We start from the raw sequence: 26,260 nt of genomic DNA on the forward strand, positions 1-26,260 counted from the left end.
TTAGTAGGAAGCAAACAGATTTTCACAAGTAATATTCAGCAATGGACCACAGCTTTAGAGTATATGTACAGTATAGGATTCCAAAGTGCTTATTTGTTATGATTATGAAAAAGCATTTAATTTGGTAGAATAGAATGTTGTCTTGTAGTTTTCCAACAAGGCATCTCTGACCCAGATATGAAGATCATTCAAGATTCCTTGAAACATATAATGGTGGAAATAACCCTGTTCAAAAACCTTTTGATTATAAACATCAAATAAGGCATAAAATAGGGAAGATATATGTTTGCCAAAGGTATTTACCACTGTGATGGAAAATATCCAGAACAGTACAGGTGGAAGAGGGATTTTCTGTGTTTGGAGAAATGCTCCTGATTGTTCTTGTTTGCCAATGACATTATGCTAATTTCATCAAGCCTCAAAACACTACAGAACCTTCTGAAGGAGATTACTGAGAGGAGTCTGGTTCATTATAGGGTCATAGATATAGAACTTGAAGGAAAAAGTAATTTGGTCCAGTCCCCGAATTTTACATATGAGGAAAACGAGGATCAAAAGGAGTAAGTGTCTTGTCCAAGGTCACACAAGTAGTAAATGACAGAGGTAGGATTTGATCCCAGGTCTTCAGATTCCAAACTTAGTACTGTTTCTATTCAACCATACTGTTGCTCTGTGGCAGTAAGACATGGAATACAATCATCTTCAAAGAATAACAAGTGAAGAGCACACTGAAGACAATGAAAAGGTATCACGGTGGGTGTGAGCAGACTGCAACCAATGAGATTCTCTGAGGAGCAGGAGTAAAAGACATCATCAAGGAATTGAATGCTAGAAAGAGAAGATAGGCTGGGTCATGAAATAAGGACAGGATATGGCAGATGGATAGCCAGTGTGCTTCACTGGTACCCTGGGCAGACTCCATTTGAGTATTTGAGTATTTGAGAGACAGCTTAACCACCATGTGCACCGACAATTCTGTGGGAAAATATATCCAGAGTTGTACCTTGAAATATATCACCACCTGCTTTGCTCTCCTTTCCCTTCACCATATCCTTTTCTATTACTATAAAATTGTAGACTCCCCCTCCCACAGGGAGTTACAGCCCACAATGGTGTACTAGAACAAGGATTCCATCATGGAACAAGTTGAGGGGCCGGTGCTTCAGAGGATGAGGGGATAAAGAAATATCTAGTATTGTATCAACATAAAACCAACAGGGATGTTTTTCAGGTCCTGGTTTTATGTCATTGATTAATTGAAGTATATTTTAGAAACAGAATTTGAGTGTTGGAAGGAACCTTAGTGGCCATCTGTTCTAACCCATACCTGAAAAGAATCTACCAGAACAGAGAATATTATGGGAACAAAAATGGGAAAACAGCACCATTTTGTGTTAAAATTGTATTTTTGTAATTCGGTTCATGCTCATTTTGACACTATTATACTTTCTTTTAAAAAAATAAAATTGAGCTTTTTACCAGAGATATTAATAAATAATATTTGCTATTCCCCAAAGGCAAGAATCAGTCCATATGTAAATAGCCTGACAAATTTACAGCATGACAAATTTCGTCAGTTAGCCCTTCCCCAAACACATAAAAAATCTTGATTTCAGGATTGAAAAAACACAAAAATAATATCGAGTTAAAAATTGCTAAGGAGGGCAATGAATAGAGTGTTGGATTTGGAGTCAAGAAGGCCTGAGTTCATTGCTCTGTGACCCTGAGGAAGTCATTTAACTTCCTTCAGCCTCAGTTGCCTGATGCAAATGATTTGTAAAATGGGTATAATTATAGTGCCTACCTAGAGGGTTGTTGTGAGAATCAGATGAGATAATATAAGCCAAGGGCTTTGGAATTTTAAAGCACTCTATAAATGCTGGCTATTGTAATTTAAATCTTTAAAATTTTTGCCTTTTACATTTTTTTTGACAATTTACTATTAACTTATTAAAAGTGAGACTTCTCATAACTTGGTTTTTGAATTAAATAAAAATGTTTTAAAATTGACTGTTATCCATTCAGTTCCAAATCCACCTTTTCTCTGCAGTTAGATTTTTTCAGTTTGCCAGTATGAAGATGGGTTGCTGAGGAGTTAGTTTCTCCTTTAAAAGATAGGTATACGAGCTAATGTAAATTAAATTGAAAATTGAAAATTGGTAGTTACAGGAATTCCTCATAGATTTGTTTACGTGTTATGCACAATTGCCAATATAATGCTTTTTATTTCTTTAAAAATTGCAATTGATTTTTTTATGACTATGATGATTTCATTGCATCTGTGAAAATTGATAGTGTAGTGCTAAAACCTTCAGGGAAGTGAAAGTATTATGGCATAGTAAAAGAGGGAGTTAGTTTAAATAAGAAAGAATATAGTCCATGTGGACAAAATAATGAGAAAAAATAGAAAATGTGAGACTGTGTTGAATCAACAGTGATGCTAAAAAAAAAAAAAAGATTTGGTAGTGGTGAGATGTTTTCATTTAAATCTGTATTTTCAGCCCAACAAAACTGTTACTTAGATACACCATAAATCTGATTACAAAATTTCTTAGGACTAGAAATGGAACTTGAGAAATCATCTTGCATAATTCAAATGGGGAAACTGTGACCCAGACATGTAAAATATCTTGCCCAAGAGCCCCTAGTGACAGGCAAACTCAGGTCTAGCTAGAATCCATAATTCTTTGCCATATGACATTGCAGAGTGAACTGAGGTTAGTGTTAAAATATCACTGTAGTCATATGGTATTTTTCCCCCAAAACTGACTTGCTGTGTTAATGATTTTAGGTGAGGGGAATCTCTCTTCAATGATGAGTGAAGATTTTATTAAAGGACTCACATATGGGACTAGGAAGGTGATATAGTCTTCTATTAACAGTAAACCCTTTTCTGCTCTCTTCTTGAAATTTTAATAGTTGGAAAATAAGAATGTCTTGAAGAGGATTTTACAGTGAAAGTGGGCATCGAAACAACTTAAGTTAATAATTGACATTTGTATAGTCCTTTGAGGTTTACAAGATCCTTTATTTATAATAATTTGTCCTCACAACAGCTGTGTGGGTAAAGACTATAGGAATTATTATTACCCTGTTTTACAAATGAGAAAACTGAGGCTAAGTGAGATTAGATGACTTGCCTACTAGGGTCATACAGCTAAATGTCTAAGACAGGATGCAAATCCATTTCTCCCTTACTTCAGTCCAGTGCTCTGCCAACTAAATCACCCTGTCTCTAGGAAGCATTAATTGTAGAGAGACAACAGGAGCACTATCATCATCTGAAAGGGACCTAAGAGATCAGTTTAGTCCTTTAATTTTTCGAATGAACTCAGCTCCAGTAAGTTTAAGTGATTTGTGTGGGGCCACACAGCTTTTCACACTAAAATCCAGGACAAAAAAAATCTCAACTTTTAGACTGTTTTTTCCCCCACTAAATCACAGGGTAATTAATCAGTTTTAATGATAGAATCTTTGGTCATCACCTAGCATGTATATGGTTTGGAGGGTTTTTGTTGATTTCTCTCTTTGTCTTTGACTCTGTCACTCTCCTCCCCTCCCTCCTTCTTCTCTGCCTGCCTGTCTGTTTCGCTTTCTGTGTGTCTCTCTCTGTCTTTGTCTTTCTTTGTCTTTGTCTCTCTCTGTATCTCTCTCTCTCTCTCTCTCTCTCATTGTAATTTTATCAGTATATGGAAATTCCTGACACCAATGCAGACTAGCAACTAATCTAACTTGTAATCTTTATATGACTGTCTCTGGCACTGAGACATTAAATGACTTGCTTCTAGTCACATAAGTATCATGCATGAGAAGCAGGAATCGAACCCATGGCTTACTCCAATGGCCACCCTCTTTCCTACCAAACCCCTCAGAATGTAAACTTATGTGGTCACAATATATAAAAATGTATTGTTCTCCTGTGACTTACTCCTGCTGTTAAAAAGTTCAGTAGTGAACAATCACTGGTCTTCGAAACAAGCCAACCACAGGGGATTTCAGAGTCTCATGGGGAATAAGAATGTCAGACCAACATAATTTCCATACTTTAAAACATTTACTTTTGCACACAGCACAAATTATTGCCTTGCTTTATAACCAGTCAAAATGCTGTTAACTCATTTAGATTTCTCTTTGACTGTTCTCTTTAGGTTCAGAGCTTTATGCGAGGATGGTTATGTAGAAGAAAATGGAAAACCATTGTTCAGGATTATATCTGTTCTCCCCATGCTGAAAGTATGAGAAAGAGAAACCAGATTGTTTTCAACATGGTTGAGGCTGAGTCAGAGTATGTGCATCAGTTGTATGTTCTTGTTAACTGTTTCCTCCGCCCTTTAAGAATGGCAGCGAGCTCCAAGAAACCTCCAATTACCCACGATGATGTCAGCAGCATTTTCCTCAATAGGTAAGGTTGGGGATTATTTGGTTCACTCGATTCTGTGAATGCTAAAAACAACAATGACCACCAGACCAATAGCCTACTTGACTAGATTTTTAAATCCCTATAGCTTGTTATTTTCTTTAAGATGTTAACAGTTAATCCATCACCATTGCCCATTCATTTTTCTTATTCATCATTTCTTCACATGGCTTCTGGGTGCTTTCAGTCATCTTCACAATTCGACATCTAGTTTGTTGCTTTTATTCTTGGAGGGGTCCGATCATCCCTGAACCAAGAAAGATTGGGAAGTTTTTCTTAAGTTATATACAAAAGAATATAACACATGTAGACTCCATGCTTATTGGAACATCTGATACTCCTTAGGATTTCCCCAGATTCCATGACAAAGCCTCCATTTGAGTGTATGCAATGAAGAAAGTGGCTGGCAACCAAAACAATCACTCAGCACCTTTTGGTTTTGGAGTACAGTGTTGGGCAATAATTTAGGCAAGACCTGGTATCATGGTGTTGACAGTCAACAAGACTAATCCTTATTTGTCCTTTTTGTTGGGGGGGGCAGGGCAATGAGGGTTAAGTGACTTGCCCAGGGTCACACAGCTAGTAAGTGTCAAGTGTCTGAGGTCAGATTTGAACTCAGGTCCTCTTGAATCCAGGGCCAGTGCTTTATCCACTGCTCCACCTAGCTGCCCATTCTGGGACTTTTTAAAGTTAGAATTTCAACCCCAGTAGCCTAAAGGCTCACATTTGTGGGTGTTTCTTTGCTTTCCCCCCCTGCTATCAGACCCAAATTCCTCTTACCAGAAACACACAGAAGAGAGGCAAACTACACTTGCTGCAGAAATGGAGGAGCAGCATTAAGGTGGGAAGATGAAGGATGCCAAGAATCCTTGACAGGCTACTCATGTCCAGGGGGCTGCAATTTGGAGAACATTGATTGAAATAATGGACCAGGGCTATTGGCTTGGACTCCCCACTGCTGATGCCATCAAAAGTTGTGCTGCTGTAGCTTTCTGTTGTCTCCAGGGACTCATCTAAATTGAATTACCTTAGTTCAAGTTGAAAAGGCCAAGCTTAGTACATTGTTTAAATTCGCAGTCTAGACAAGGTACACCTACATCAGAAAGGTATTGCTGAAGGCGATTTGTGAGTTAGGTCATGCTTCAATTTAGTTTTCCCCCAGAATATGTTCTCTCAGTGGAGATTTAAAGAGACACTTTCAAACTTGGAGGCTGTGTGTGCTGGTTGCATTTTAAAACCAGTCTTGTCTTTCTTCCTTGTTTTTGAAATTGAATTCTTAGGCAGGGTAATTATTTGGAGATTCCAGTCAATATATTCTCACTTTTAAAATTATTCTCATTCTGATGCTTAAGTATTACAGTGTGAAAATAAATATAAGCTATATCTCATAACAAATGCTGTTACAACCCAAATCTCCATATAACAAAAAATTTGTCAAGCCCTAGCTCTGTCTACCACATTAGTAGTAGTACCAACAGTGTGTTGATAAATGTTTTACAACCAACTCCTTGGGGTAGGGGAATGTACCCACAACACACTTTTAAGTTTAATCATATTATTAACATTTTCTCTATAACTTACATCAACAAAGCAATAAATGAAGCTGTGATTTGTAGTGTTGGCTGATTTCTGAGGTGTAAATGCTCATACTGAAATTTTAATAATTGCATTTCAACAGTCATTTCAAGCTGGCTCCAGTACACCCCTCAGTAATACCATTCAACAAAAATTTTGGAAAGAGCAATAATTTTAGACAGCTTCTTAATGTTTGTTGTAATGGGATTTTAACTATTATAGATCCAATCATTCACTGAATAAGAGGGATCCCTGTTTTCAAAAAGGACCTATACTTTCCCTTGCCAGTTGGGATTCTAGAATAGTTAATTGAAGTCAGTTCAACCTAAGAGTATTCTCCCCCCGCCTTTTTTTCAGGGCAATGGGGGTTAAGTGACTTGCCCAGGGTCACACAGCTAGTAAGTATCAAGTGTCTGATGCCAGATTTGAACTCAGGTCCTCCTGAATCCAGGGCTGGTGCTTTATCCACTGGGCTACCAGCTGCCCCCCAAAGAGTATTCTTATAAAATTTTTGTTGTTTTTTGTTCAGTCATTTCAATTGTGTCCAACTCTTCATGATCCTATTTGGGGTTTTCTTGGCAAAGATACTGGAGTGATTTTCCATTTTCTTCTCCAGCTCATTTTACAGATGAGGAAACTGAGGCAAACAGGGCTAGGTAACTTAAAAAGCTTTTCTGAGCACTTTGTTCCATAACCCACTTTTGGAAGCCCAGCTCATCATTTTCCTTTATGTTTTTGAAGTACCATTTTTAATGGAGGCTCTTATGACCCATACACCACTTTTTGGGTCCTTAGTAGGGAGCAATGGGGTAAGCTCAGGGCATGCCAATTTAGAGGTCCTGAGCTGCCAGTGGAATAATTCAAAAGCAAACTTTCTATAGGGACTAAACCAGTTTGCAAATCACACATTCTGCCCCCTCCCATTTTTTTTAACAGTGAAACAATCATGTTCCTCCATGAAATATTTCATCAAGGACTAAAGGCAAGAATTGCTAATTGGCCTACATTAATTTTAGGTAAGTGCTCGCTTTGCAACAAAGTTTTCTATTTACTGTATTGGTAAGATTTATTTTTTTAAAAGTACATATCTGTTCTTCACCTAAAATACTACTCTGATGGATCATCGTGATATAGAGTTGACCTTGCACTGCAGAGACTGCCAGCAAAACTGAATGAAGTTCTGGCAGGTTCTACCAAAATAGAAATACTGTACTGTAGATCATGCATCTTCAGTCTGAGGACCAACCCAACCAAACACTGAAAGGCTTACCTGCCCCTCTCTTCCAGGGATTTCCATCCAGGTTATTTTTTTCTTTTGGTCTCAACACTTCATAGGATCACAGGTGGTAGAGCTAGAGATTTAGACACGTGTAATAATTAGTAGAGCCAGGATATGTGAAGATTATCTAGTAAATGTGCCAGGGGGCAGAGAGAGTGGGAGCACCCCCACTGCCTAAATTACTTGATGCATCGAAGGCTTCTTAGTGGTATCTTTGTCCTTTCATTCAGTTTATCAGACTTTTATACAGTATGTACTTTTATATAGTAGGTGCAGAACCTACTGTAAGACACTGTGGGGGCAGCTAGGTGGCACAGTGGATAAAGCACCGGCCCTGGAGTCAGGAGGACCTGAGTTTGAATTCGGCCTCAGCCACTTGACACTTACTAGCTATGTCACCCTGGGCAAGTCACTTAACCCCAATTGCCTCACAAAACAAACAAAAACAAAACAAAACAAAGACACTGTGCTAGGCTCTAGGGAAGTAAAGACAGACACAACTCAGGTTCTACTCTGAAGGAGCTTACTCTTTAATGGGAGTGAGGGAAAGGACAAGTATACAAATAACTGATAATAGGGGAGAATGAGGTCAGTCAGCCAATAAACATTTGTTAAATGCCTATGGAGGGAGAGATGACTTTTCATTGAGAGTGTCAGGAGAGGCTTTGTGGTTGAGACACTTTGTAGATGAGATGTGGAGGAGTATAATTTGATCTGGGCCTTGGAGAAAGGATCATAGGAACATAGAGCAGGTAGGGATGTTAGAGGCCATCTGTCCAGTTCCCTCAATTTACACACAGGGATGCTGAGAACCAGAGGGGTTGAGTGACTTCCCCAGGGTCACACAGGTGACAGGAAAGTGGCGTAGACAAGATTTGAACCCAAGTCTTCTGACTATTGATCCAAAGCTCTTTTGGATTATCTCCCATTTAGATTACACCTCCATTACACTTCTCCAGAGAAAGCATTTAGCAAGTGAGCTGGTGGGGGAGAACATTGAGGCAGAGGAAATAAAAACCAGTGACAGCAAAAGTAGAAAGGAAAGGGCTAGCCAAGAATAGAAGAATGGAGAGTAATCCAGTTTGGAGCATGGAATATGTGAAGGGGAGTAGAAGGTATTGCAGGCAGGTGAAGCCATATTGTGGAGGGTCAAATCAAGTCAATAAGCATTTGTTCAGCTTTTACTATATTTCAGACTCTGTGCCACGTGCTAGGAATGCAAATACAAGGTACAAGAAAGACAGCCATGGCCATAAGGAGCTTCTGTTCTAATGGGGAAAGATGATACATGAAAGGAAGCCAAGAAGTGGAGAAAGTATAGAATCAAGAATCGAATGAAGACATGGTTGGCTGAGCCAATTTTCAATTTCCTAGAAAATTCCAATTTAAGGAATTGAGCGGAGGAGTGTTTTGTAGTATGTTAGGAAGATGACTTGGACAGCTTAAAAAGGAATAGATATTCAGTTAACTCCAGTTATAATTTCATTGGTGTGGGGACTCTGTCACCACAGCTTCTCACAACTTCCAGTTAGCCCTCCTTTTCTGCAGAGAAGAGTGAAGGAGTATGGGTGTACAGTATAAGGTCAGGAACCTGAGAGTCTTGGCGGTTGGTTCATCAATGTGCATTAAGGGCTGAGAGAATTAAGGCAAAGAGAATGTGCTTAGGATTTAGTGGGAGTAGAGTGTAGGGGACTGAGTTATGTTCTGTGTCTTACTGCTGCCCCCCCCCTCTCTCATGCAACAATACCATTATTTGGGCAACAATGATGAGAAGATATTAATCAGAGGTAGCTTTTTGTTACTTATGTGTATCAGTCATTTGGAGGGCTTCAAATAATCTCTTCAAAGCAAGTGTGCTTGGGGGAACACAAAGGGATCAAGAGTTCTAAGTACTCTTAGTAATAAGTGGTATGATGGTGCAGAAGAGATCCCTAGCATCGTGCTTCATTAATGTTGCCTTTAAGAACACAGTCACCTCCATGTTGCAAGGAGGTGTTGGAATAGAATTATGAGTAGAAGAGAGATTAAAATGATTTTGGTCCTATTTCCCCTATCATAAGATTTTTTTTTTTGTGTGAGGCAATTGGGGTTAAGTGACTTGCCCAGGGTCACATAGCTAGTAAGTGTTAAGTGTCTGAGGCCAGATTTGAACTCAGGTCCTCCTGACTCCAGAGCCGGTGCCCTATCCACTGCGCCACCTAGCTGCCCCTATCATAAGATTTTTGAGAAATAGACTGTGCTTATCATTAATAGGTACCCCAGAATTGCCAAGTGTCATGCATATACTCTGTGGACCATAGGAAACATACTTGTTGACCATCATGGATAAATATTGAGTCTATGGATAAAGTATTATGTATTCTCACAATTTTATAGAGATAATCAATATATTTCTTTGTCAGGGGAGGGGGGAGCACCTCTGTTGGAAGACTGAACCTTAAGAGCTTAGAAGAATAGCATAGGAGAAAGAATATTCGATTTGAATTTGGAAGTTGTTGTTTGGTCGTTTCAGCCCTGTCCATCTCATTGTGACGCCATTTGGGATTTTCTTGACAAAGATACTGCAGTGGTTTGCCATTTCCTTTTCCCGCTCACTTTATAAATGAGGAAACTGAGGCAAACGGGGTTAAGTGACTTGTCCAGGGTCACACAGCTAATAAGTGGCTGAGGCTGGATTTGAACTCATGAAGATAAGTTTTCCTGACTCCTGGCTCAACTCTCTACCCACTGTACCACCAAGCTGCTCTCAGTTCAGAAGACCTGGGTTCAAAGGTCAACTCTCCATCTGACTGTTGACCTTGGTCAAGTCACTTCTCTGCTCCAGGCCTCAGTTCCATCATCTTTAAAATGAAAATATTGTATTAGGTGATTTCAAAGGTTCTTTCCAACTCAATATCTCAAAATCCTATGATCTTGCACATTTCCCTACTATTGTCTCAAGGTGAGAGATTCTTCACTTACAATCTATGAACTTGCATTTTGAATATTTTGATCAGTGTATTTCAATATAATTGGGTTCCTTTGTAATCCTATGCATTTAAAAATATTATTCTTAAAAAATATTATTCTGGGGGCAGCTAGGTGGCACAGTGGATAAAACGCTGGCCCTGGATTCAGGAGAACCTGCGTTCAAATCCAGCCTCAGACACTTGACACTAGCTGTGTGACCCTGGGCAAGTCACTTAACCCTCATTGCCCCACTGAAAGAAAGAAAGAAAGAAAGAAAGAAAGAAAGAAAGAAAGAAAGAAAGAAAGAAAGAAAGAAAGAAAGAAAGAAAGAAAGAAAGAAAGAAGGAAAGAAATATTATTGTTAGAAAGGGTCAATCAGCTTCACTAGGCTGCCAAAAGATCTGTAATAATTGCAACAATAATGATAATGATGATAATAGTCAACATGTATGTAGGACTTTAAGTTTTGCAAAGCACTTTATAAATATTATCTAATTTTATCCCCACAACAACCTTGGGAAATAGTTGCTCTTAGTATCTCTATATTGTAGATAGGAAACCTGACACCATGAGAGACTAAATTAGAAGCATAAGGTCACACAGCTATTAGGTATCTGAATTTAGATTTGAACTTGGGTCTTCCTGACTCCAGATTCAGCACTCTGACCACCATGATACCTGACAGTCTCATGATATGTCATGACATAAACAATAGTTGAAAATCTTTGTGTTGAGACAGAATCTAGGCACTAAAGCCACTTATGTGATTTCTTCTCTTTCCTGCCTCTCTCTCACCACTTCCCCTTAGCAACACTTGAGAATAGTGCTAGAGATAGTTAGTCTTCAGAATGCCACCATATCTTTGGCTGCTCTTTGGGTGGATCGGCCCTGCTCTGTGGTTCTTTGGAGCATTAATCTTTCTATGCTTTGCTAAATCTGAGGTGATTCTTTTTCCTTAGTTGGAGTCTTATGCCCGCTGTCTTACACTGCCTGGGTGAATGTGTCCATGAAGTAGTCAATTAAGCATTTTCTTTTTTTTTGTTTTTGTTTTGTTTTGTTTAAGTGAGGCAATTGGGGTTAAGTGACTTGCCTAGGGTCACACAGCTAGTACGTGTTAAGTGTCTGAGGCCGGATTTGAACTCAGGTACTCCTGACTCCAGGCTCGGTGCTCTATCCACTGTACCACCTAGCTGCCCCCAACTAAGTATTTTCTAAGGGTTAACTATGGCCTACCCCTAAGGCTCATATAATCATAGACTTATAACTAGAAGGGACTTCAAAGAGTCTTTTTTTTTTGGGGGGGGATACAAGCAAATTGTAAAAAGGTATTATTAAGACATGGTCCTTGACGCTAAAGAGTCAACACTGTTTAAGAAGATTTTTGCTAAACTGACATATTTGCTGATTCTTTTCAGCTGATTTATTTGATATTCTACTACCGATGCTTAATATTTATCAAGAATTTGTCCGCAATCATCAGTACAGCCTTCAAGTGCTAGCCAATTGTAAGCAAAACAGAGATTTTGACAAACTTTTGAAACAGTATGAGGCCAACCCTGCCTGTGAAGGGAGAATGCTCGAAACTTTTCTGACATATCCCATGTTTCAGGTAAGTTATTCAATAGACACTTTTTTTTTTATAACTCACTGAGGATAACCTCAAAGTCAAAAACAAAATAAAAATGGTTTGTCATGAGGGGTTGTTAAATCTAACAGGTCAGACTTCTCACTCAGTGCCAGAATTCAGAATACAGGTATATCTGAACCTTCAGAAAACCTATTATATAAAAATTTGAATTTGAAAAATGGCTAAATAATATAATAATAATAGCTAGCCTTTATATGTGCTTTAAGGTTTGTAAAGTGCTTCATAAATGTTAACTCATTTGATAAATGAGTGATATTTTCATGGTGAGAAGATTTTTATTTTATCAAAGGGTTAATTCAAGTTACTTTAAATAGCTTTTTAGGGGGGGCAGCTAGGTGAAGCAGTAGATAAAGCACCAGCCATGGATTCAGGAAGACTTGAGTTGAAATCCAGCCTCAGACACTTGACACTTACTAGCTGTGTGACCCTGGGCAAGTCACTTAGCCCTCATTGCCCTGCCCCCCCAAATAGTTTTTTAATTTAATTTTAAAATATGACTCAATTCACAAAAATTATATTTCTATGACAATTGAAGTAAATTATGTGTGTGTGTGTGTGTGAACACATACCCACATCTCAGTTGTGTAAAATGTGTAAAATGAGGTATACCTAACTCAGGAAATAGGCTATAGAAGCTGCTTCAACCCATTGGAGAATCCCTTATACTCTTATTTGCTCTTTCTGAGAGGACCTGGTTTTCTCTTTGTGATATCTGGAATGGTCATGTGGGATCTGGGAAAAGCAGTACAAAAGTTACCTCAGCAGCCAAAGATAAGAGGATACCTACCTGAATAGTCCTCTGCAGCTGATGATGACTGATAATTCTGTGTCACTGGGATCCAGTTTCTGTAGCTGAAGGATTACTTCTGAGCACAGTGACCTCAGGAACTAAGGCCCATGAGAGATCCAGCTTCTATGTCTAGAATTCAACTCTCAGATTCTCTCCTGCATTTTGAGAAAGCTGAAATATGACTTGGATTTCCTGGCCTGCTGATAGGTGTGGCCGACCCTGTTCTTTTGGATGGGCAGTGAGCTTTCCCCATTGTGGTGTTAGTGGCTGCTTTGGGCCAGGCCTAAAAGTGATCATGTGGCAAAGCAGTTTCATGAATTGTCTATGCTGTGATAACTTCATTGCTGGCTGTTTGATCATCTCCAACAAGCAGCCGTCTCCTGTATTGCTGAATGGTTGGGTAGTTTCAGAAAGAAGTGAAGATTTGGATCCTGATTATTCCCCTTAAAGCAGTCTTTGTTGGTATCTTGGGAAATCATAGAGCCCAAATTCCTACTCCAGAGATTGTCTGCACTGGAATATCAAATGAATGCATATGAAAGCCACTTCCCTACCATGAAACTTTGTTATAATGGTGGCTTCCCCTCCCTGGTATTGAATTTTTAAAATTTTGCCTTTGTTGGGAAACTGCAAAAACAATGCAAGTTAACATTCTAATTTTGCATGCTCTAAGGACTTAGAGTAAAATAAACTGTAAAATCAAAACATTGTTTATATGTATCAAGGATGGTAACTATAGGTCTTATCTCACTGGGGACATACCTTTTGTAGGGGGGAAACTACAATCCATATTTGAATATAAATGGCATGCCCCCAAACTTTTAAGATGTTTTATATCATAAACCTGAAAACATACCCTTGAAGAAATATCAATGTGCAAGAAATCTGAATTGTTTCTACTGAATTTTATTGGAACTTTTCAAAACTATTGTAAGAGTTGGCATTAGGATTTCCTAATAGAACAAAGCTCTGTGTATTTAATTATTTTGCAGTTTAGTCTGCATGAGATTCTATTTGGGCTTTTAGCAATTAGATTTAGGCAATAATGAAACCCTCTGTCTGTACAGATCTCTCCAACTAAAATGAACATACAAAGACAGAGTTCTGAAAAATGACTGGAACACCTCATAATTGGGCCTAATTATCCTCCCCACTGGCTATAGCTGTATTTAACAAATGCCAGAGACGTCAATCTCTTCCAGTGTACTGCTCTCAGATATCTCTGCAGCATGGTGGAAATAGCCACATTAGCGCCATTAGGAAATTAGAAAGAATGGATGAGTTTGGGGCAGCCAGGTCACACACTGGATAGAGCACTGGCCCCGGAGTAAGGAGAACCCGAGTTCAAATCCAGCTTCAGACACTTGACCCTTACTATCTATGTGACCTTGAACAGTTCTATTTTCTCCCCACTGCTGTGTGACTTTTCATGAGTCACTTAATGAATCTGAGCCTCAGTGAAACCATCTTACATGTAACATGAGGAGGCATGATGAAATGGCCTCTAAAATCCCTTTGAACTCTGAAATGCTACAATTATATGTCCTTTTTGGTGATCAGGATGGTTCTGAGAGGCTAGGTCAACATTTGATTGGCCAAGACCAGAAGTAGCCTAGAATTCTAGAGCAGGTATCTCAAAACACTTTTTTTTTTGATTCATACATCTCTATCAGCAGAAAATATATTTGGATGTGAATCTTAAATATGTACATTTTAATTTATGTATGAATATGTGCATATGCTTTTTCCCCTGGGTAATGAGGGTTAAGTCACACAGCTAGTAAAGTGTCAAGTGTCTGAGGCCGTATTTGAACTCAAGTCCTCCTGAATCCAAGGCCGGTGCTTTATCCACTGCACCACCTAGCTGCCCCGTGCATATGCTTTTGTAAAGACATGTACACTATAAAAATTCATACAAAATGAAATTTTAAAATAGAGAAAGATTAAATAGTATTTATTCCTGGAGTCAATAGGGAGATGATAGAGTAGGAAAGTGATGTAGGTTGTGCTTTAGGAAAATCTTTGTCAGCTGTGTAGATAGTGGATCAGAACGAGGAGAGATTTAAGGCAAAAGAGTAGTTTAGACAAGAAGTGACAGGAGCCTGAACTTTGGTGGTGACTCTGTGAACAGAGAGAAAGGAGGATTTATGAAAAAGATATGGATGTAAATCCAATAAGAATTGGCAATTGGAAAAATGGGGTGATGGACAGTTAAGAGTTGAAGATCACCTTGAGGTTGTGAGAACCTAGGAGACTGGAAGATTAGTGATGCCCTTAACAGTAATAGAAAATTTGGGAAGAGGAATGATTGTAGGGGGAAAGATAATGCAGTGATTTCTGAAGTACAAGTCACAATCTTTCCATACTTACTTATCGTAAGTGATTGATTCCATCCTACTCAAAATAAAAAGAGGAGAGGCTGGGCTCTTACGCGCCCTTCAGTGCTCGACCTGGGCCTCTGAAGGGCATCTGTTACAGCCATGATGTGGTCTAGGATACGAAAGTAGGGACAGAAGCCTTCCAGCGGTACCTATGCAACTGCTGCAGTGGGTATCTAGGAGCCCTGAGGAGTAGACCCCTAGTTCAGAGGGAGGATGATGAGAAACTTTTAGGTTATGGGCAGTATTGGGGGATAAGGGTAGATTTGCCTGTAGCCACAAGAGTGGGATGTTGGCAGTGAGGGTGGAATACTACCTGCCCTCTCACTCTCTTATTGGTTGATCACACACCACCTGGGGTCAGCCCATAAATCCCTTGGGGGTAAGGCCCTAGACTATTTTGGACTCTAACCTCCTCAAGTAAGAGGCCTTATTTTGTTGTTGTTGTTATTTTCTGGTGGGGGGGGGGAGCAAATGGAGTTAAGTGACTTGCCCAGGGTCACACAGCTAGTAAGTGTCTGAGGCTGGAATTGAACTCAGGTCCTCCTGAATCTAAGACCAGGAGACCATATAATTGATATCATTTATCTAGAGTTTTCCAAACCAAAGGTAACTAGAAGCTTTAGTCAATAGAAGACCTCTTAGAGAATTCTCAGATTCAAAGGTCAGTCAGTCAATCATTAAATTTTTATTTAGTGCCTACTATGTGCCTGGCACTGTGGTGACCTCTAGGGATACAAAGGAAGGGAAAAAAACAGTTCCTGCTCCCAGGGCAGTCATAGTCTAATGGGGAGATAACATGCAAATAGCCATGTACAAGTAAGTGATACAGGATAAAATGCAAATAATCAATAGAACAAAGATACTAGAATGGAGGGAGATTAAGAAAGTCTTCCTGTATGAGGCAGGTTAGCTTATATCAAATTGCTTGGCTTCTCAATGAGGGAGCATGGAGGGAGGGAGGGAACTTGGAATTCCAAATTTAAAAAAAAAATGTTGAGGGGGCAGCTAGGTGGCACAGTTGATAAAGCACTGGCCCTGAATTCAGGAGGACTTGAGTTCAAATCTGGCCTCAGACACTTGACACTAACTGTGTGACTCTGGGCAAATCATTTAACCCTCATTGCCTCACAATAACAAACAAAACAAATGTTGAAAATTGTTTTTACATGTAATTGGGGAAAAAATAAAATATTAAAGAAAAAAAGGAAGATAAAAATTCATCAAATCCTTTAGTGTTGTCTGTGCCCAAGACCTCAATGGATAGCCTAGAACAAGACTTACCTGGGGACAAAAACAACACAATTAGAAGGAACACTTAGGGAAAACCTGACTAGGAGCCAGAGATCCTGTAGTCATACTGCCGCACCACAAAGAAGTTTCATCTGACTCACTCTCTTTCCCTCCTTACCAGAGAATCCAGTCTCCAGGAGCAATAGAAAGAGTCAGCCGAACAAAATCAGCCAGGAAGTTCCTCTTCCTTCGGTCTGTCTTCTGCCTGTAGACCTACCTCAGAGCAGACAAGAGGCTTCTCAAATCTGCTACTTTGCTGACTTTGGACCATAGTTCTTAGATTTGGATCTGGAAGGGACCATGAGAGGTCATCCAGTCCAGTCCTTGTAACTGACAGATGAGAAAGCTGCAGCCTAGAAAGGGGAGATTGCTTAGCCAAGATTTCTGATCCTTAATGTAATAGCAGTCTTCTACCTATGTCCCAGGGTTGTGATAAGGTTCAAATGAGAGGATGTACATTTGTTATAGAATGCCTTGTAAGCGACACTATATGAATGTGGGATATTACCATGAACAGTCCCATTTCTTCTCCCAAACCAGTTCATAGCAAGTTCACTTGGAGCTGGTGTATTTGGTGACAGCCTTGGTGTCATTACATATAACATGTTTGACCAATTCCCCATATAACAGTAAATATAAAGCTATCTGGACCTGCCAGGACATCAGGGTGGCCTAGCCTGAGCATTGGGCCAATCTGGCTGTCTCCCTGCTAGACTTTCAAACACATAATTCACCAGCAAGTTCATGATGCTTATGACCTTGGAAGAGATGCCATCATCTGGGTGCATCGTTTTCAACACTTTATAAACACACACACACACACACAGAGTAGGTCTCCTTGCAGAGGCCTTGTTTTATGTTTGGCTCCAGATCCAGTGACTTCCAGACAGTAGTGGCTGCTCTTGCTGTCCAGTCTCAGCACTCCTCTTAGGGTTGGTAAATGTGTGTGATAAATCTTATATTACATATACATGTGAGCCAAATGTGAACCAGATGATGAAAGAACTCCAAATTATGTCATATGTGCACCAGTTGAAGAATCTGGCGATATTTAGTCTAGAAAAGAGAAGACTTAAGTGAGAAATCATCATTTGTTTCAAATATTTCAGTATCTGTCGTATGAAGGACCAGACTTGTTTTTGGTGCCAGAGGGACAGAACCAGGAACTATAGGTAGAACTTATTGGGGGAAATCTAAGAGTTGTAATAGACCCCAGAGGTCCTTCATTTCAAAGGCCATTTAGTCTAACCTGTATCCAAAAGTCTCCTCTACACCATCACCAAGAAGTGGGCATCTAATCTCTGAAGACCTGTAATGAAGGAAGTTTTAAAAATAATAATTCACGTTATATATATCAAACATCAAAGTTTGCAAAACACTTCACAAATCATTATCCCATTTGATTGTTACTCAAACCCTTAGAGGTAAGTAGTACCTGTTACTGTGGACAGTAACAAAATGTTATCCTCATTTGGTTGTGAGGAGACTGAGGCCCAGTGTACATACTCATGCATCAAGTAAATGTCAAAGGCAAGGTTTGAACCCAGGTCTAATATTCTGTCTACTTTGTAACACTGCCTTTGAATTAGAGTTATCCAGAGATGGAATGAGTTGTTTTGGGGATGGAAGCCTTTCCCTAGTTTTCTTTAAGCCAAGATAGGAAAACCACTTAAAAGAGATTTTGTAGATGGGAGCCATGCATTAAGTATTTGGACTAAACAACTGTGGAGGTCCTTTCCAATTCTTAAATTATGTGGATTTTGTGATTTTTGTTGTCTGAGAGGAAAAATAATTAGGAGAAAAATTGATAGGGGCTTTTTGTCTTGCTTATTTATACATCTCGCTTCATTTCTTTGGAGTCTTACAAGGTTGAAATATTAAAAAATACTCTTTGGTATGATTGGAATGTTCCCTTATTTAGATCATACCACTTTTGTCTCCTTCTTTTTGTCCTTTTACTACTTTTGGGGAGTAGAAGAGAGAAAAGAATAGCACTTCTTTAGAGAGAACTCCGTGTACTTTCCATTAACACTCACTTTGTGCGTCCCTCCTTAGTCACTGTGGAAGAACAGCCTTGCTGTAATGAATCTGGTACTGGAATATATTCTGCAGTTGAAAGACATCTTGACCCCCTCATTATTTTTTTCCACATTATAACGTGCTTTTGTCACCCTCCCCTATCCCCTACATACAGTTCTTGAGTCCTTGAGTATTACTGATAGCTTAAGGAGTGATGGAGGGGAGGAACATGCTTAGTACACATCTGCTTTTTTCTGGGCAGAAGACTTAGTGACCGGTGAAGAAGATTCTATAGCTCCCTTGCTTTGGAGCTTAACTGAAGTAAGGCCATCTCTCTCCTCTTACCTGCTATGTATTTTTTAATTTAATTTTATTTTTTTAAATTAATAAAGTATTTTATTTTTTTCCGTTACATGTAAAGATAGTTCTCAACTTTTGTTTATACAAGCTTTACAATTTCAGATTTTTCTCCCTCCCTCCCCTCCTTCCCCCCTCCCCTAGACAGCAGGTAATCTGATATAGGTTTTATATATATATATATATATATATATATATATATATATATATATATACACATAGTAACATTAAACATATTTCTGCGTTAGTCATGTTGTAAGAGAAACAATCAGAGCAATGATGAAAAACCTCAAAATAGAAAAAAAAAACAACAGCATCAAAAACAAAAGAAATAGTATGGTTCATTTAGCATCTATACTCCGCAGTTCTTTTTTTTTTTTTTCCTTGGATTTGGAGATCCTCTTTCATCACAAGTTCCCTGGAACTCTTCTGTGCCATTGCATTGGTGAGAAGAATATAGTCTATCACAGTAGATCAATACTCAATGTTGATGATACTGTGTACAATGTTCTTCTGGTTCTGCTCATCTCACTCATCATCAGCTCACGCAAGACTCTCCAGGTTTCTCTGAACTCCTGCTCATCATTTCTTATAGCACAATAGTATTCCATTGTATTCATATACCACAACTTGTCCAGCCATTCCCCAATTACCTGCTATGTATTGATCTGTGAAGGATTGAAAGGGATGACTAGGTAGTGAAGTGGATAGAGTACTGGGCCTGGAGTCAGGAAGACCTGAGTTGAAATCCATTTCCAGACACTTGCAGCTGTGTGACCCAGGGCAAGTCATTTAACCCTGTTTGCTTCAGTTTTCTCATCTGGAAAATGAACTGGAGAGGGAACTGGCAAACCACTCCATTATCTTTGCCAAGAAAACCGCAAATGGGGTCACAAAGAGTAGGACACAACTGAAAGCAACTCAACAATAAAAAAAAAGAATGAAAGTAAATATGGTTGACTGTGGACATGGCGTGGTGGAATACGATACTATATTTGAAGGCAGAGACTCAGGTTCAAAATCCAGCACTGCTACTTCCTGCTTATGTGCAAGTCACTTGACTTTTCAGTGCCTCAGTTTTTTCAAATGCAATATAGGGGCATTGGACTAGGTTTCTTTCAGCTATATGTCTGTGGCCTTGGGATAATATGAAAATCTTCACTTGAATTGCCATACCGGTAAATACTCTTTTTTTTTTTTTTTTTTTGTGAGGCAATTGGGGTTAAGTGACTTGCCCAGGGTCACACAGGTAGTAAGTGTCAAGTGTCTGAGGCCAGATTTGAACTCAGGTCCTTCTGACTCCAGGGCCAGTGCTCTATCCACTGCACTACCTAGCTGCCCCTCACTAAATGCTTTTGACAAGAAAAGAAACAAAATGATGCAGTCAACAGCAGCATTTAAAAAAATTAGGAATGGTAGCAATTTAGCTAATAATTTTTCAAATGGTTGTATACAAACTTTGAGTGATTGGTATATTCACACTTTGAAAGTTATCCAAAGTATGGTCCTCCTTCAGAGAGCATTTTCTTGCTTTTGGGGGGGGGTGTGTGTGTGAGGCAATTGGGTTAAGTGACTTGCCCAGGGTCACACAGCTAGTATGTGTCAAGTGTCTGAGGCTGCATTTGAACTCAGGTACTCCTGATTCCAGGGCCAGCGCTCTATCCACTGCCTCCAGGGAGCATTTTCAAATCTCCTTTTAGATCATCAGCCTAGAAAACAAACCCTGTAAGGTCAGTAAAGTGGCAGCTGTTTTGGTCTGTCATAATTAAAAGCTGAACAGTGATTGATTCAGATGTGTTCCTTAGCTTGTCTGAATCAGTTTGGAATAAACCTTTCTGCAGGGACTGATGGTCTAGGCTGGAATTTGGAGTTTGTCCAGGATCTCCTCTCACTCTAGCACCCTCCTGCTGTGCCTGCCTTTTTGCAGTTTTTGTTGTTTCTTACTCCTCCACTGGAGAGTTAGAAAGGGGAAGAAGGTGAAATTTCTGTCCATCGGTTGGAATCCTAGAAAGCAGCTGTATCATAAAAGGCTTAATTAACGGACTAGGATGTTGAGGTATTGGCTAAAATTAGGTTTGTGGGTTAATAGACCATTTGAGTTGAGGCAGCCTCCCCCCATTCCCCTTTACCATGGCTGCTAATTGGCATTTATCTGCATCTTTGTTTTTCACAGAGGCATTACAAACTTGCTGGGGAAATTTTGATTACAGGCTTCTACAGTCCAAAGGGCAGAGCCTCTGCTGCCAAGTGGATAACACGCCATCTTTCAGCAGTCCAGAGTGCTGTGGTTAGCCTACCTCGTTGCTTAGAGAACCCTGTTAATGAGGACAGGGTCATGGATTCATTTTCTTGTGATACTTAGTTTTTTTTGCTCTGTTCAGTGGCCACAGATGAAGCTGGGCCAGCCATCTCACAAATAGATGGCACAGGTGAGAGACTGGCTGGTCAGTACCAATATTTCACTGTGGTTTTGGGGGAAAAGCTTATTGCTGCATCTTACCAATGATGGGCTAGCAACCTCATCTCTAGAGGAGGACAGCACATCCTTTCTTATTCCTTGCTTTTTGTTTCTTTCCTTAACATCATTAAGAGTGTCCAACTACAGGCTGTGCCGATGTCCTGTGGCGGTGTCATTTTCCTTCAGAGATGCATAGGACTTCTTAAATTGTAAAGCATCTGCTTTCCACATGAGGCAACAGTAGGTAAAGCCAGGGCTGCAAAGGAAAAGATTTGGGATAAAACATATACCTTTCTTTAGATGTTTTGTCCCTCAGTTGACTGCTCATTCTTACATCTTATTGCCTAATGATCTTAACCCCAAACCAATGGTTTGCATTTGTGTCTACTTCCTGGCACAAAACTAGAGGAGGTACCCTTTTCACCATTTTGTATTTAGCCTTTTCCGTAATCATCTGCAGAGAAGGTCATAAAGGTGTAGCATGAAATGAAATTGTACCCACAGCTATTTTTTAAAACATACTTTGCTCTAATACAGAATAAGTATGAATGTGTGGAATCATCGTGAATGAGCTCATCTGTTCTGGATAATGTAATTTTGAGAGATATGTTATAGATTTCATACTGGACTTTGAAGTCCTAGCAAGACCTAGGTTCATGTACTGCCTTCAGAGTTGTGTAGTTTTAGTAGTGTCTGACTCTCTATGACCCCATTTTGGGGTTTTCTTGGCAAAGATACCGGAAAGGTTTGCCATTTCTTTCTCCAGCTCATTTTACAGATGAGGAAACTAAGGCAAAGAGGGTGAAGTGACTTGCTCAGGGTTACAGGTAATAAGTGTCTGAAGATGGATTTGAACTCATGAATCTTTCTGATTCCAAGCCTAGTGCCCTATCCAGTACACCACCTAGCTGCCCCTACTTCTTTCAGTACTTACTAGCTTTATGGGTGAGTCACTTAACTTCTATAAACTTCAGTTTCTTCATCTGCAAAATGGGAATTATGACATCTGTATTATCTACCTCGTGGAGCTATTGTGAGGATCAAATAAGTAAGATACTGTGTATGAAGTTCCTGTAAACCTTAAAAGTTCTATAGTTGTCAGGGGGTATTATTGTTAAGTTGGTAAAGTAGATGTTTGGTTAATGTCGGTTATTAAGTTGTGAAAGCTCAGCTACTTATAAAGTGGTAACACAAGGACATCCTTCAGTTCAAGGGTGCTCTTTAATGCTGAGGGTTGGGCAAGATGTGTGGAGGTATCAGGGTATCAGCCAGTTAGACTGGGAGGCATTTTCTTGAGAACCAGCTGTAGTTGAATTGCCAATGCTGTTTATTTTGTAAGTAGACAAATCCACCCAGATTAACAGCCTTTCAGTGTTGCCATGATTTAATGATAGCCATATCAGTTTCACTGGAAAAAAATTTTGGAAGCCCTTCTTTTCCTGTTCAAAGAAATACTTAAAAAGAAGCTATCAATTATTCCATCTACCACACTGCTTTTTTCATTTAAGATTGGCTTCCTGTATATTCTCTGTGAAATGCTAAGTGTGAGGATTGAAGCACTGTGATTTTTTAAAGCATTTTAAAAAAACAAAAAATATTTTACTGTTAGCTACAGAGACCTGACAAAGGACTGAATTCAAAACTATAGAAAATGAAATGCCCTGACATTAGTTCCCTTTAACTAGTGCTAACATCAATTTTTATTTGTTTGAAGATCCCTCGGTATATTATAACACTCCATGAACTTCTTGCTCATACCCCTCATGAACATGTGGAAAGGAAGAGTCTGGAATTTGCAAAATCAAAACTAGAAGAACTCTCAAGGTATGCTGAAAACTTTTCCCCTGGGTTTGACTTGGCAGAGTTGTAAGGTGGACAGTGTTTATATAGAAATTTTCCACATTATAGATTTGAGGATAGTGTCTTCCTACATGGAAGCCTAATATAGCCACACATCCAATAGCAAGTTAGGAATATGATGATGGAAATTTGGGATATAATGTGTACCCCTCTTTGTATATTTGGTTTCTCAGTTAACTGTTCATTCCCTCATCTAATTACTCATAGATAGCACCAGAAATGGTTCCTTATTATTCACATTGCTTTTACACAAAGAAAAAATTAATAATAGTATTTTTCATTGAAATAAAAAAAATTGTGATGTGAATTTTTGTGATTGAGGTTAGTTGCATTTCTGGAGATGAACTTAGAGATAATCCTATTACAGTTTTAGTGGCATTTATTGTATTCTTCAAACCTGTCATCTGTTATAATTTATGATGCTATATTCCACAAGAATTCAGGGATGTGCTGCTGAAATACAACATTATTTGTGCTGTAAAATCCTATTAGGTCAAGCACAAATTCTTCTTACTTTTCATTCCTTGGGCACTTATTGACATCTATGCTGTTTTAGTGTATGTGGTATAAAGCTCATTAGTTTCTTCTGCATTCTAAGTAATGATGTCCTGAGTGCTGCTAGGAAGAATTTCTGTAAAAATAACATCATTTATAAGATGTATTTGTAAAATTACTTCCCATATACTCATTGTCCCCATTTAGTACTTGAAATAATTAAGCACAGCCTTGTTTTGTTTGGGACTTTTGGCATTTAGAACCCCTCAGGATCAAGTTGGTATCAACCCAATCCTAAGTTTTCCAGGGGTTCAGAAGGGAGGGCCTGGCTATGTTTTTTTCTTACCTTACTTTGACTTACTGGTAGAAAACACAATATATGAAACATCTCTGTTTACATTGTGTCTGACAGGATAATGCATGATGAAGTGAGTGATACTGAGAACATACGGAAAAACCTTGCCATAGAAAGAATGATAGTGGAAGGCTGTGATATATTGTTAGATACCAGCCAGACTTTTATTCGACAAGGTAAGCCTTCATATAGTCATGGTAGACACAACTATAACATTATACTTGGCAGCTCCAGAAACAGGGCATTTGGGGAAACACATAATGCTATAAAGCTGATGCTGTTCATCTAGCACAAGTAACATATCACAAGTTGTCCCCCTTTAGCAGGTGGGTTTTGGGCTATGGCTGAGGCCCACCCTTGTGCTATTTCTTTTCAGGGGCCATGAAAAACAGCAACACAATAATAGTAAAGCATGAATGGGCCAGTAAATTGCATTCTGACTGGACTATCGTCCTCAATGGACCGGATATTATCTACAGCTCCATGGAAAACAGGTCTGCCTGGCCAGTTGACGTTGCCATGTCAGGTGATGATGACATCCAAGCAAAGGCACAAGAGAAACTCGAACTGCTAAAAGCTCTCTCACAAAGCAGTGGAGAAAATGTGCGGAGCGAAAACAGCTGCCTCTTGTTCCCATTTTTCATCAGCACTTCAGGAACAGCCCCACACAATATAATTTGATTACACTTGGTAACTTTGGCTGCCAGAGGAAATGACACGTCATGACTGACATCAGCTGGAACAAGTGTTGGCAGCTATTGGGTAATGGTAAACTTAACACATGCCTCCCTATTTGTGCTCTATGTTTTTGGGGACACCTCCTGGTCAATGAAGCTTTGGACTGTGGAAGAGCTGAAAGTCTTTGTGCCAAAGGGAGTGGAGAAGAAACAGTGTATTGCCAGTGCATACTCATAACAGTTCTGCATTTCACAAAAGATACACGTGGATGGCATCCTCACTTCTCCTTAAAGGGTGTTTTGGGGAGCTTAGGTATTCTGCTAGGAATGTTCTAGAGGCAGCAGGATCCTCTACCACTATTTTCAGATGGTATAAATATGGTATTCATAAATTGGCAAGAGGTATAAGTCTTAGACCAGAATTGACTCAATGGAAGGGCTTATACTAATAGTGTGGCTAATGTTATTTGAAGAAATTGGTGTAAAAACTGTTACGCCAAATTTTCTTAGTAAAAGGAATTATTAACACTGTGTCTTTCTTTACCTTATCTAATGAGGCACATCAATTACACTGTGCCCATTACTGGAAGAATTTAATGCATGCCATTCTGTTTTTTTGTGACTTGTTTACAAGAATAGAAAACTCAAATTATGTTAAGAAAACTTGGGAATGTTCTTTGTGTAAAAATTAGCTTTCTCATACTGACTTCATGTTCTCTAACATTCTTTGAATAACAATGGAATATAAAGTGAGTTTAGTAGACTTAATTTACTTTGGCCTTAAAATGAGCTTTTTTTGTTTCCTATTGGCCTTATAATGAATTGATGTGGCCTTGTCATACATGTACTTGTGACAGCTATAACACCTCTGTGATCATTGGAAATACTGATGAACATTGACCTAAGGAATCAAAAAATTTGAGAAAAGGACAAAGAAGCTTCTGGAATTATTTTATTTTTTCTCAGAATTAAGTCTGTTATCAAAGGACTTGCGTGAAAAAGTATTGTTATTGAAAATATTTTAATGAACATTTATCACATTCGTGCCACACAGATTTTCTGGCTCAGTTTGAGAAAGTTACTGTAATGGAAAATATTGGGAGTGTAAATATGTTGAACAGGTTGCCTTCCTTGTTTATATCTGGGGAAAAAAAACCTTTTCACGAACAGCATCCCTCTCTGACTAATAGCTTTATGATGTTTATGCAATTCTGTGAGCCGCAAGTGTGGCCCATCTTTGTCAGTTCTTAATTCTGCTTTTGTCATTACAGTATTTATAGATCACAAGTGTTCTTAAAATGATTTGCCTTTCAGCAGAATTTTCTGTGTTCTTGTTTTGGTTCTGGTGGCATGTTTAGGAATGGCTTAATAAAGGTTGTTTAAAAAAAAAAAATCTTAAAATGGAAAGTAGCCTGTCACTAACAATGTAGAAATAGTGGTACTAGGAACACTGGTTACCTTCTTGATGATCACTTCATTAAATAATCATATTGACTTGAAGGATACCTGCTAGTGTCCCGTGAATTTAACTCTGAAGCATTAAAAGGTATAACATTCTCAATGAAAGACCCCACATTTTTTGTCCCCAAGGGTCTAACAGAATTTGGACTATTCTTACTTTGGGGCCGGATAAGAGGCCCAGTCATTGTTGTTTCTTTTTCAATTAAAATTAAGTTTATTTGGGGGGTATAGGAACTAACTAGTTCATTT

At 39.0% G+C, this 26,260-nt stretch overlaps 1 protein-coding gene across 3 annotated transcripts in view; it reads left to right on the forward strand.

Moving 5' to 3' along the window:
• Nucleotides 1–26,260, forward strand: part of RASGRF2 (Ras protein specific guanine nucleotide releasing factor 2) — a 337,273-nt gene that overhangs the window by 124,684 nt on the left and 186,329 nt on the right. For all 3 annotated transcript variants that reach the window (XM_043969980.1, XM_043969989.1, XM_043969999.1), the window contains exons 5-9: nt 4,149–4,402; nt 6,929–7,008; nt 11,636–11,829; nt 22,878–22,987; nt 23,931–24,049. In XM_043969980.1, coding sequence (XP_043825915.1) covers nt 4,149–4,402; nt 6,929–7,008; nt 11,636–11,829; nt 22,878–22,987; nt 23,931–24,049 — 757 coding nt within the window. The remainder of the gene's footprint in view (nt 1–4,148; nt 4,403–6,928; nt 7,009–11,635; nt 11,830–22,877; nt 22,988–23,930; nt 24,050–26,260) is intronic.

This window comes from Dromiciops gliroides, chromosome 1 (assembly GCF_019393635.1).
Source record: "Dromiciops gliroides isolate mDroGli1 chromosome 1, mDroGli1.pri, whole genome shotgun sequence".
Classification (NCBI taxonomy): Eukaryota; Metazoa; Chordata; class Mammalia; order Microbiotheria; family Microbiotheriidae; genus Dromiciops; species Dromiciops gliroides.